Source organism: Branchiostoma belcheri, unplaced genomic scaffold (assembly GCF_001625305.1).
Source record: "Branchiostoma belcheri isolate BF01 breed outbred unplaced genomic scaffold, Haploidv18h27 scaffold97, whole genome shotgun sequence".
NCBI lineage: Eukaryota > Metazoa > Chordata > Leptocardii > Amphioxiformes > Branchiostomatidae > Branchiostoma > Branchiostoma belcheri.
In genome coordinates this window covers 1,098,901-1,111,885 of record NW_017804653.1, presented here as the reverse complement: position 1 = coordinate 1,111,885, position 12,985 = coordinate 1,098,901, and the positions used below count along the sequence as shown (strand labels likewise).

The window sequence follows — 12,985 nt, the reverse complement described above, 5'->3', positions numbered from 1 at the left end:
ACGAATTCAATTGACCCTAAAAACAGCGGGAGGTGTCCATATCACAGGCGTACATGCCTTTGATAAAAAAAAGGTCATCCACCTCTGAGAATTTCCTGTCAGAAACAGCGGGTTTTGGCAAGGACCTTTTGATAGATTTTCTGTCGGTGCAAATGATAATTAAATTACCTTCTAACTACACCTCTTCCTGTCGCCACTTTCTTTTTCTTCACAGATGTTCGCGGCACAAAAAAAACGGACCGAGGGACTAAAAAACAGCGGAAGAGGTAGGCGTACATTTAACCTTTCATCAAGGAGATCCTTGCTTTCATAAAGAAGTCCTTTCCCTCAGAATTTTCTGTCAGAAACGTTGTGAGTTTTAGTAGGTGAAAATCAATGCTCAAATCAAGTTCGACTCTTAAAGAGATTATTCTTCTTGCATCTTGAACACGACGTTATGAAATCGCCAGGACGGCGCCAAGTTACGCAACAGGTCGGCCTTTTGAAGTGTCAATCAAACTTGCTAGTCTATATTCACCCGTCAGACCGTACGCTCCCCATTGGTCAATGATGAATGGGTGTGATTAGTGAGATATTGGAAAGCCTATAGCCATCTATCTCATCTATTCATCCATTTAGTTCCAAACAATCTCTTCTCACAGAATTCGAAAAGTGTGATAACTACATTGACAGTTGGTAAGAGCTTATCGCATTATTTTACAGGTTATCTTTCATACGTGTCAAAAGAATTGCACAGCGGCCTTTGGCTGAATAAGAGCACCCTTGTCTGTTGTCTATTCCTTTGACTGAACCAACACATCAATGTTTCAAAAATGATAAACGAAATGGTTATGGGAATCAGTTTTTTTTATATTCCAACATGTACATGTAATCACAAGACGTGGTGACGGCACACTCAAGTTTTTTTCCAACTTATATTAATGCCGCCACTAACACAGGGGACAATACAATACTTATTTTCACCTGAATTAAGTGAGGAAAGTCGTGTTAAGTGCCTTTCCCAAGGGCACAAGATCGGTGGCATGTCAGGACTCGAACCCGGGACCTCTTGGTTCCGAGCCGAGTACGCTGCCGCTACGCCACACGACCCCACAAATTCGTTTGAAACGGATTGCAGCAACTTCAACACCGAAATACAAACTTACGGTTCATTCGTGGCCAAATGCCAGCTACTAAAACATGCCTAATGTGTCTACATTTCTTGGAATCATTTAGGTCCCCTCTGACTTTAGACTCCCTTTGATTAGTAATATCATCATTACTAGCGAAAGTCGCCAGGTCTCCTGTCTGCCAGTGTTAACATGCCAAATTGCTGATGGCTGGTGGGAATCAGACACACTGACTTCTTGAATATATGTTGATTGCTCGTATTCTCATTTACGTGTATATATATGTGTGCTGATTTCAGGCGTAGGCTTTGAAATAGGCCTTCAACTTTCAATGCGTTGTCACGGTTTCTATTAGCACACAGTTGGTGCAACATGTTTGAAGAATACTGCCTGGAGATGGTCTGTACAATAACGCCATCTAGTAACCAGCAGTTGAAGTGCATGTAATCGAGACTGGCTTGGTGGGCTATGAAAAACTCATCAATTGACATTGACCAACGAATGAAACGCTTTGTATCTAAGGGATAAGAAATCAGACCAACAAAACAGGAAATATCGGCACCAAACAGTTTTATTATTAGGTGCTACACTCAGTGACTGACCCTTTCCAAAACATCTTTCGTCTTCGAATTTAATTTCTATCAACTTTGTTATCAAACCAGAGACAAATCGTTCAAGTCAGACTTGTTTTTTTAAATCATAATTGACATGTAATAACAGACCAAAACCGATCCAAATCTGAACTCATTTCCTTTAACAAATATTTCCATTATCAAATGAAGTACATACATATGTCTAGATATATTACCATTTATGTAATTGAAAAATGTAATGCAGAGTGGCACTACTCAACTATCCTTCATTCTAACAATCTAAATTAAAACGTTTTCCATTCTTCTGTACAGATTACGTGCGCTTTACATAATAGTTTATCACTAGTATAAGTTAGAGGTAGAAAAGAGTAAAGTTAGTCGCAGATTTGATGCACATTAGATAAGGGGTAAAGTTGAGGGGGAGGCTGATCATCAAGCAGATGTTAAGCGGCTGTAAGAGAAGCCTGACCACCAGAAAACGTTACAAATCTTTCACCCCAACATCTGCTTGGAGATTCGGTGGGGTAGAGTAAAGCTAGCCGCGTGTTCAAGCACATAGCTAGATGTTCTAAGTTCTTCCATCATTGCAAAGGTCCATTTTTATTCTTTTATCCCATACTATGCACCCTTGTATTAGGTAGATTAGCCTTATAGAACTGTAGTCATGTAACAGTAGTTGCCATACTTTGTACATAGTACAAATGTTGTGCAAAAAGTTCATGTTATTGTGCCATACTGAGATGGCAAAGTAGGAGTAGGGCAGTTATACACGGGGTAGAGGAGAAAACCAGTATCTGCTTGGAGATTCGGGAATAGTGGGTACACAGGTTGATACATAGGGTAAAGGTAGCCACGTATTCAAGCACATAGCTACTAGACGGTAAAAGTTGGAGTGGGGATGGGGAGGTTACATGGGGAGAGGAGAAACCCAATATCTGCTTGGAGATTCGGGGGTAGGGGTGTGAACAGGTTGATGCATAGAGTAAAATTAGCCCCGTATTCAAGCACATAGCTACTAGATGGTAAAGTTAGAGTGGGTTCAGGGTTAATACATAGGGAAGAGGAGAAACCCAATATCTGCTTGGAGTTTCGGGTATCTGCTTGGAGATTCCGGGGTAGGGGTGTGAACAGGTTGATACATAGAGTAAAATTAGCCCCGTAGTCAAGCAAATAGCTACTCATAGCTACTAGATGGTAAAAATTTGAGGTGGGGAGGGGGCGGTTACTACATGGGGAAGAGTAGGAAGCCGGTGAAGGTGGTGTGCTTGTCCACGGAGCTGGACAGGTAACTGTTGATGTCGAGCTGCAGCCACACCTCGTCCCCTTCCTTCAGCATCAGAACAACGCTGTTACTGGCCGTGTCACGGTAATCGTCGTCGTCTGACTCGTACACAGCGACCTGGAGATGGAATGAGTGAATGGTTTATTACCTTCGCCAAGAAGGTTATGTTTTCAGTAGCGTTTGCCTGTCTGTCTGTTTGTTTGTCTGTGAACAGCATAACTCAAGAAGGTATAAATGGAATCTAATGATATTTGGTGTGTGGATAGGGTGGCCCCAAGCCTGGAAATGATTAAATTTTGGGAACCCTGGCAAGCTTTCCTTAGTATATATATATAATATAAAATATGTCATTTTTATGAATATTCAACAATCCCATCGCAGTTTTATATTCAAAGTTTCCATCACAAATAAGTAAAAATGGGTAAAAAACGTAATGTCTAGATAGACGTATTTTTCGCAAACAGTATACAGATCTGTACGATTTACAGGGAAACAAAGCTTCATTCATTCCTTCCTTCCTTCATTCAGTCCTTTATTCATTCATTCATTTATCCATTCATACAGGGTCTAACTTCTCCATACCTGAGACTCTCCGTTCAGCATGAGGCGGATGAAGGCCGGTACCTCCAGGTTAGTGGCCCGGTAGGTGTGGAATGTGAAGAAGTACGCACCTGCGACAACAAAGGAGAGAACGTATGTACATATGTATATATACTGTGTATTAAGGTTGTCATGTACTATACTAACCACGGCGCAAGGCGGCGCTTCTATACTGACGCGGGTGGTTGCTAGTATCGCCAAGTCAGTTGATTTGTCAGCCAGTCAAAATTGTAGGAGGCTACCTACAAGGTCTAAGGTACGGTGTTTACTTTGCAATTGTGTTTACATTGTGCAATTGAGGCAGTCTGAAACTCCATGTCAAGAAGGTTAGGCAAAAATTTGACGTCGCTGAGGGAAAACAGTTGCATGTTTATAGTATCTTTCTAGCTATTTATTCATGGTACCAAAAATAAAAGGACTCCTCATGTAGCTTATTTCGTGCTATTTCAAACACTCTTAAACGTTTGAAATGATGACGAAACGTGCAAAGAAATGGCAGCAAATGTCAATATCAAACGGATTTCCACATCCAGAATATATTTTGTATTGCCGCCCTGAAATTGCATTGGATGCCTTTAAAATGCCCCCACACGTACCTGGTACGTAACACGTAAAAGTGCCTGAGTCCGCCTCAAAGTTCTCCCCAACGTTCGCGAAGACGTGTTGGAACGAGATCTTACTGTCCTCCTCCACCGGGCCCATGCTGATGATCCTCGCGGCGGAAAAGGCCGAGTATCCCCGAAGCTCGACTTCGGGATTGCCGAAGAACTCTTCGTACTTGTCCGGCCTCCCCGCCGAAGGGTCGTCGCTCTGTCGGCGGAAAACAGTGGCTTGTTTAATATAGGATCTTTCTCGCTATTCATTTATGGTACCAAAAAATAAACAAAAATGACTCCTCTTTTGGGGCTATTTCAAACACTTAACTGAAATGATGACGAAAATGTGTTAAGAAATGGCAGTAAATGTCAATATCAGACAGATTTCCTCATCAGGAATATTTATGTTTACTGAAGGAAAACATATTGTTTTTGCTCCGTTTCTTCTTCTTCTTCCGTTCCAAACACTGACCTCTGACCCTGTCTCTCACCATGGTAATTGGTGCATGTTGGGTTACATAATGTTGCAATTTTATAGTGAGAGGGATTTATACTCTCAGCATATATGTGAATGTATTTGAGTAAGAATTAACAGAGCAGACCATATGCGAAGTTAAACATTATGCATTTGCTTTGCAAATGTTACCTATCTAGTTTTTGTATTGCTTTCCTGAACTGAAACTGCATTGGACGCCCTTAAAACGTCCACACATACGTACCTGTGGTTGGTCGCCGACGTACTTGTACTGCAGGGGCACGCCGACTTGTATCCCGGGCACGGTGGTGGGTCCGGGCATTCCCCGGGGTCCCTGGTCACCCTGCGGGCCTACGTCACCGACGGCACCCTTGTCACCTGTAACAGGCCAATCACTGCGTTAATTCTACCCAGAAAGACAAAAGAAACTTTATTAGCATTGGCAGACTAAAAAAAACTGAATTATCGCTAATTTACATTGCAATATCAAATTTCTCGGAGAAACAAACTCTAAGAGAAAACATATTGTTTATGCTCTGTTTCGAATTCCTCTTCCTCCTATTGATCTTCATCTTCTCCAAACCGATAAGGTCAATGACCTGAACCAGACGCCTGTCACCATGGTAACTAGTGTTTGATTACATCATGTTGCAATTTTATAGTAGGAGGGATTTAGACTCCTGTCTGACCATATACTAGTATATGAATGTGTTTGAGTAAGAATTAACAGAACAGACCATTTGCGAAGGTAAACATTATGTATTTGCTTTGCAAATATTACCGTTAGTACACACCTTTGAATCCCGGTAACCCCCGTGGCCCGAGTTTCCCCGTAGTGCCCTGTGGCCCCTGGTCTCCTTGCGGGCCCTGCGGACCGGCGATGCTGCTGTCCACTCCGTCCCGACCGGCGTCACCCTTCTGTCCCTTCGGTCCCGGGACCGGCACGTTAGCGCCGGGCTGGCCGGGTGCGCCGATAGGCCCCGCTGGTCCCCTAGGCCCGGCCGGCCCGATCAGTCCGGCTTCTCCCTTGTATCCTAAGATTCAGATTTATTGAATATCTTTACTTTATTCTTTATTTCAGGCATGACTCGCCCATATAAAAACATATACAGATGAAATACAATAACAACAGTAATAATATGTCTATATGTACAGACGGGCCAAATGCAGGCCGATTGGACCCTCGATGGCCAATTATCCCTTTGTTTTGCCGATTTCTACGATTTATGCAGCCTGCAAAAGGAGTCTGGTGGAGACTAACAAAAGACTGTTCGTGCCTTTTCGTTTTACTAGATGTTGAGACAGTGGCTGGTTTATAGAGCAGGTTGTAATTACATGTACATACCTGGCGGTCCGATTGGCCCCATTGGGCCGGGCTGACCCTCGGCTCCCGTCAGGCCGATTTCGCCCTTGTCACCTTTGTGTCCAGTTGGTCCTGACTGGCCAGGCAGACCATTGTTACCGTTGTTACCTGTAAATGATGAAAAAAAAAATAAATTGCAAATGTTTAATTGCGAGAAATATAATTTTCTTTGTACAAACCAGCATAGGCTGTTCAAGCTTTGCATTCATACTATCTTCCTTTGAAACTGACAAAATGTGTGATTCTTTCAGAATGCTAGTATCATCTACTGTATGTAACATTACAAGGCTTGGCTCCGCGACTGAGGCGTCGCCAAAAATGTTCCCTTATATATTAGGTCAGTTCCGACTTATCTGAGAAAATAAATCATAAGGATCTATGCATAACTCTCTGGGGCACGTTGTTAACAAATGCTGAAGCAACAAGTAATCAAACAAACAAACAAACAAACAAACAAACAAACACATAAACGCTTGTAAAACGCAATTATTACATTGACTGGGGCAGTACTAGAATATGACATGGAACATTCTGATTACTGGAGTACAAAATGTGTATTCATCCATCTTATCTTTTTTGCCCTTAAAAGATTGATAGCGATCGTCTAGCCTTCATCCTCACCATATAAACCAAAGACTTGGCTTCACCCTTATCTTTTAATAGCAAATGGTTGAATTCAAGGACTTGTTGTTTTAGAGATAACTACTTTGAAACGCCAAAACCTTCTCTTGTTTGTGGTCGATGAAATCTCCCGAGCGCAGTACTCCGTTTTGTATCCTGAACTTTGTTTAAGTCTTGAGGTTTTGGCACAAGTCCACGGGGCGCTCTTGAAGTTGGTCTCCGATAGAAAGATTTACATCCCGTAATGCGCTTTATCACTGGGACCAGATGCTGAGTTGGGGAGTTTTTTTTACGGAGTGTTTCTGAACACAACACAGCTGCCAGCGACATGCATGTATGCATGGCTATGTTATTCTTACAGACATCCAAAGTGATTTCAGAGCAGCAAAACTGGAAATATTCTGAATAAGGCAATCTTTGTGATATTGACACATATTGCTTCACATTAGCACGTTTCAATCAATATTTCATACTTTGGGTATTTAAAACTGCAGAAACAAGCCCTAAGATGAGTCCTTTATTTTCTGGGTGGTACCCTAAAAATCAGCCTAGGGCCCTTCCAGTAACAATTTCCGTCAGAATTTTGTGTATTTTTGCTCCATGAGGGTCAATATACATTGGGATAGTGTGCTTTCAACTCAGTATGTAGATATATGGCTAGAACATTGAATTTGAAATAGCTGTTTTCGTGCCACTTCCACAGTTCTACAGAATTCAAGGACCCCCGGCCGCCCCATGTCAAAATTGACTTCGACGCGACTTACATGGTACTCATATCTTTACTGCGTCTGTCTACGTCACAAGCCAGCCTTTCTGGCCTCACGTGTTATCAAGTGCAGATAGCAGGCCGTCTCCTGTTGCCTTTTCGGCTATTTCCGCAAGCTTTGTTTTTACAGCGAGATAGTCAAAGGCTCCCAAAATCGACCATAGTATTAAGTAGATAATATAGAGGTAATACGGGGGAAAGACCAGATTCGCGCCAGCAAAAAATAGTAATTTGATTGCCATACGACCGCTATCGTAGGACAGCTTTTTCAATGTGTGTAAACAGTATACTCGTATTTTAAGGTAACTTAGTGGTAAAGACTTTGATAGTACATGTACCTGTCGCGACTGTACATTGATTGATTGCACACCCTGCAGCCTTAAGTCCCGACCTAATGCTTAGGTCACATTTCCAAACTGGGGCCCGGCCGGGCTGTTTGTATGAAGGAAAAAGTAACAAATCATATCAAGAATATACAGAAATAGTGCCCATGATTGTTATTAGGAACTTTTCTGTGTTTTGTTGTCTTTTAACTTCATATTTTTCGTTCCCAAAAGCTGCTCGGCCGGGAATTGTGACCTCAGCATTACACCGTCTGTAAACCATCACACAACACCCGGCCTGGCCGGAGAACTAATCACTTTCAATTTAGTACACAGGTTCAGCAGGGCGGATTTAAAGTATTCTGCAATCAGTTTGGACCGTAAGTCGGGACGGAAGATAAACCTGAAACGCGTAAGGAAAAAAAAAGCACAGAGAAAAAACAGCTGTTTTTTTCTGTAATTCATTCTTTTTAGTTTCCTACAATCAGGAAAAGATGCAGTATAAAGATTACATACGCTAGAGAGTTTTACATGCTTTACTAACAAAATGCTCACTCGTGATTTTCCCACGTAAAAGCCTCAAGGAGCCTGGCAACCACAGTTCTTTCTTTCTGGCGGAAAATATAGTAAAATCTCAAGGTACTCTTTCTTATGACCTTTTAAAATCCTTGGTCTTTCTACACTGGGATTTCAGATAACCTTTTGAAGACCCGAAATATCGTGACTACCAAAAGTGGACCGACGGAGCATGACTCGTCTCTACGGACACACATATTCATTATCAACCTTTATCACAAAACAAGTAATGAAAACAACTCGTATTACAAGGTCAGGGTGATCATTATACAACAGTTTTCGTTTTTCAGTTTTCAAAGATTGGTGTTAATTGGGAGAAATTCCTCAAATGTCATCCAATTAAGAGCAACAGACTCAAAAGGAAATGCCTGTCGAGGCTGGGGCAGTTCACACGCCAGGGACGCACCAGCGCGCCTGTCTGTCAAACTAGCCTCTACCAGGCTTCGGGAGGCGGCTAGAAAGAGTATAAATTGGCCAAATACAGAGAGATAACATGCCAGAGGAGTTGGTCCGCTAGAGAGCACAGTTTGCCGCAGCCTGTACTCTCCAGCGGACCAACTCCTCTTGCATGTTATCTCTCTGTATTTGGCCAATTTCTACTCTTTGCAGCCGCCTCTCGAAGCCCGGTATGTCAAACCGCCAACTCATGGCCCTGAATATAGGACTCTCATAGGAATAACCTTGATACCTTGATACGTCTCCAGGAAAGAAGGCCGTGGCCTGTTATGTCCTGATCTATAATAACGAAATGAGGATTTACGTTGCATATTCTTTAGCTTCATCTTTCGAGATGGCAGGATGCCTACTACAGGCTTTAGCTAGGTCTATAATCTCTCTACTAAAACCAGACATGCTTGGTCTCGAAAGTAGGATTTCCAAGGATTTTATTGCTGAAAATTCATCTAAAAGCGGGTTAAGCTATAGATCAGCAATGTCTTTGCCAAGTTTAGAAATAAAGAATGGTCACAAAATCTATTTACCTCTGTTAAGGTAGAAACATCTTAAGGTATCGGGTGGTCTATGCAAGATCAAACTCCTTGGTTCAACCAGGGATCTAGCGAGTATCTAATTTGCGCAGTACAGTAGTTGGGAAATCCAATTTGCAGTACATAACTAATTGCAGTTTAATTTGTTATGCGCTGCTAAGCCTCCATGCTCTCTGTTTAATTGGTTCCACTTGTGGTGTCTCCAAGCGGATGTGTGGTGTCCGACGTTTTTTTCTCCAAGGCGAAAAGTGAAAAACATGCCACAAAACACGCGTTAAGTACTAGACCAGCGTTTAAAATAGACAGAGATCCTGACAACATAGAAGGAAAAACGTTCTTCCAAAGTAATCTAATTTTGTTTGATAAAGACCGCAAGAACTTGAATTAAAGGCGTGGTCAAATTTGTAGCGCGATTTTATTGTCGTAGTAATCTAGATTTTCACCGAGGCTACAGGTCGTTCAGGTACAAGGTCGTACTGCGACATCTGTAGTTCGTACGACACATACACGACCGCCTCAAGAATATCCAGAAGCTGTCGTAAACCTGTCGTGTTAAGAACATTTATGTAACTGGGCTTATTTTAGAGAAGAAGAAGATGTAGAGGATCCGGAACTTACCGTGATTTCCAGGGATGCCGGACGGTCCGGGTGCACCGGGTGGGCCAGGCGGTCCTGCCGGGCCCGTGTCGCCCCTCTGCCCGCAGCCGCAGGGCGAGCATCTCCCGCTGAACCTGTCCTGCTCGTGCTCCAACTCCTCCCACACGCCGTGGTTCGCGTGCTCGGGTTCTATCACGTTGTTCGCCGGCTCGTCGGCCTGCGGGTAGTTCTTCAGCGTCAGGGCGTCCGCCGCTGACTCCACGTCGCCCACGTACTTGGCCGGTTCTCCCGGGTTTTCGTCCTGGTTTGCGGCGACGGCGTGTTCTTCTCTCTTCACAAGCCGCACGGAAAAGGCAGACCCGACCAACAACAAAATCCCCACGCAAATTGAGGTTATTCTCACCATTTTTGCCATTGCAAGTTCACTTAGTAGTTCTCCTTGGTAGTTCACAGCGGATCCGGTCGCAAAGCTGTCAAAAGTTGAACTGCGCACAACACAAGTCTTGCCAGACTTCGGTTTTCTCAAAACCCACCGTTGATGTGTTTTTGCAGGAAACGGGCAGAAATGCCGTCAAAGGCCCGACAAATATCCAGTGGAGGCAGAAATGCGACAAACGTCTGGTGTCTGGACATTAAATTTCCCGTTTTTCCTTTCTTGATAGTAGATGCAAGGCGTGGTTCCTCTCTGGGGGGACCCAGCTACTTTTGGTAACCCTGGTCCTCAGGGACTAACCACGATACCCTCTGTACGGAGCAGGTGTACGGACGACTTTTACACAGTTCTACACCCCAGGAAGTTTGTACAATGAACCACCCCCTCACATTTGTTCTCATAAGGAAATTAACGAAGTCTGCATGATGGATGTGGACTTCTAGGAAATTAAAGGGGACACAGGACCCGGGATTTCTTCCTCTGACACTGACATGTGAGGCACGTGCGGACGGACCCCCGCAGCTAACCTACCAGCTGCACGGTATAACATAGCCAAGCAGATGCATTAAATAAGGACCTACCTCCAAGCTTTGTTTGTTTGGTTGTTTGAATCGTTCTTTATTCACGAGAAGCTCAAGTTGGCCTGCAGGGTTCTTTTCGTGGAGGTCAGGAGGGAATAGGTAAGGGTTAAATAGAATATCAAAATGTAAAAGTGTACACATACATCATTTAGGGTCCATTTGGTGTAAGATACTAGTAGTACAAACATGTATGGCTCCAAGTAGATGTGAAGATCCAGCATAGTGTTTTACCGCCTGTTTTTGCAACATGTAAGAAACAACTAGAAAGATGCACAAAAAATTGTAGAAACAGATACTGAGCCAGAATTTTACATTCTGCTTAGAACTACTAGATAATATACTTTACAGTACATGTACTCATATACTGGTCTCTTTTTATTTGCCTCCTTAATTTTGGCAAATTTCTACCTGTACTAACAGAACTTCAGAAAGAGAGTGCCTCCAATATATGAGAGCACATATAAGAGCTAGAGATTTCTGTGTCCTTGAATTGATTGACAGGGTTTGATTTGACAGGTGGGATTTCCCTTTCTTGGCCAATAAAGCCTCCACCCTGTGTTTTGGGTAACCCTAGAGTGGTCAGATTTGTGGCGGGAAGGTTGGCTTTGATGGTGACCGTATGTTTTCCTGAACTTGTCACGCACTTTTAATGCCCACCAAGTTAGTCTGACTTTCCCAAGGGTACAAAATTTGCCAAGGCACAATAGGTTCAATAGTGAGGAAACTACTTTGAAACAAAGCACTGATACGGAAGACAGGCTACTTTTGAAATAAAACTGTTACTTTCAAACCTTGTAATCATTAACTGTCACAGTACATGTACCTTTTCATTCCTATACTTGTGCTATGACCTTGCTACAACACTGACCTTTTGGCCATGACCTTCAGAGGTGAAACTATTCAATGTATGGGAGGATGGAAGTATCTAGTATATTCCTAAGATGTCTTTCATAGTAGGTTTGCTTCAGTATAACTTCATTGTATTCAACAAGTAGACAGACAGCACATGTTTTAAGTTTTAACACTTTAATTAAAAAAACAAAATTAATACAACACTACCTTATATTTTGCACATGATTTTGTGACCACATACGCAAAGGCTTGTGGAAGCTGAAACATATTAAGAATAACTACAACATTTCTCAAGGGAAAATCTCAAGGGAAAATCTTAGTAATTTCAAATGACAACAATTTTCTACAACATCTCACACATTATCATTAAAAGCTAGTCAACAATCAATCATTTCAAATTTGGAAATTAGAAGTTCAGAATTATTTACAAACGTCCAAATTGCTCCATGGTTCTCAGTGTCTACATAATATATGGTAAACTGGTAGTGGTGTGTATCATACCAGCTACACAGATACAAATGTTATAAACATATGAATAAATACTTATGGAAGTTGTTTCAAATGGCATGCACATCTAGCTTAAGCTACCACCTGGCCAATGTGGCCATTTTTGGTGGTCTCTAAGACTTTTTTCCCCATTGACAGAAGCATTAAGAATCCCATCTATAGCGACCACCTGTATCAGATTTTATCAGTCCCCTGGGTGGTCTTGGGTACTTTGAACTATGTGGCTTATACATGTATGAATAGTCTCTCATAAAGTTAAAAATGGACATTGTACTTGAATAAAACTTTTTCTAAATGGAGATCTAAAGGAGCTAGCCCATACACACATACTAATTTAAAACTAAATGATCCCTGGAAAAAACATGGCAAACATTTTTGTTCTGTGATAGGCACATTTAGTTACAGTCGTAATCAAAAATTATTTTCCAACTGGTGACAGTCATGACTTTAGAGCTTTCATAATTGTTCTACAAGGTCTAAGTACAACATGTGATCTTTGACATAGGCCAATGAGAAAGTGTTTAACAAGGGCTATGGGTTTGGTCAGCTCACTTGTATTTCTCTACAAAATACTACTAGTAAATGCCTCATGATAAATACAACATAGATTCTAAACTCTTAGAAGAACATCTTGAAGTTACATGCCCGTAGCTAGGATTTTGAATGGGGGGGGGTTCTTCCCACTGCTAGAGGGGACCTCGAGCGCCATAGGCGCGAGGCGAGCG

General features: G+C 42.3%; 1 protein-coding gene across 1 annotated transcript; it reads right to left on the bottom strand.

Annotated features, from left to right (window-relative positions):
- Nucleotides 1–2,750: 2,750 nt before the first annotated feature.
- Nucleotides 2,751–10,618, bottom strand: LOC109461910 (complement C1q and tumor necrosis factor-related protein 9-like). Its single transcript, XM_019758389.1, has 7 exons — nucleotides 9,909–10,618; nucleotides 6,001–6,126; nucleotides 5,450–5,689; nucleotides 4,900–5,033; nucleotides 4,175–4,394; nucleotides 3,567–3,655; nucleotides 2,751–3,101 (listed from the first exon to the last, which is right to left on the bottom strand). The coding sequence occupies exons 1-7, from the start codon at nucleotides 10,300–10,302 to the stop codon at nucleotides 2,928–2,930; spliced, it is 1,377 nt and encodes a 458-aa protein (XP_019613948.1). The 5' UTR covers nucleotides 10,303–10,618; the 3' UTR covers nucleotides 2,751–2,927.
- Between the last annotated feature and the right edge of the window lie 2,367 nt (nucleotides 10,619–12,985).

What these genes read in the sequence shown, in the direction of transcription:
- LOC109461910 (XM_019758389.1), bottom strand. Translation starts at nt 10,302, where the DNA reads ATGGCAAAAATGGTGAGAATAACCTCAATTTGCGTGGGGATTTTGTTG. An exon ending in GGGGCCAATCGGACCGCCAG is followed by an intron (nt 5,690 to 6,000) that starts GTATGTACATGT and finishes TCTGAATCTTAG; the next exon opens with GATACAAGGGAGAAGCCGGA. An exon ending in GTGTTACGTACCAGGTACGT is followed by an intron (nt 3,656 to 4,174) that starts GTGGGGGCATTT and finishes TTGTTGTCGCAG; the next exon opens with GTGCGTACTTCTTCACATTC.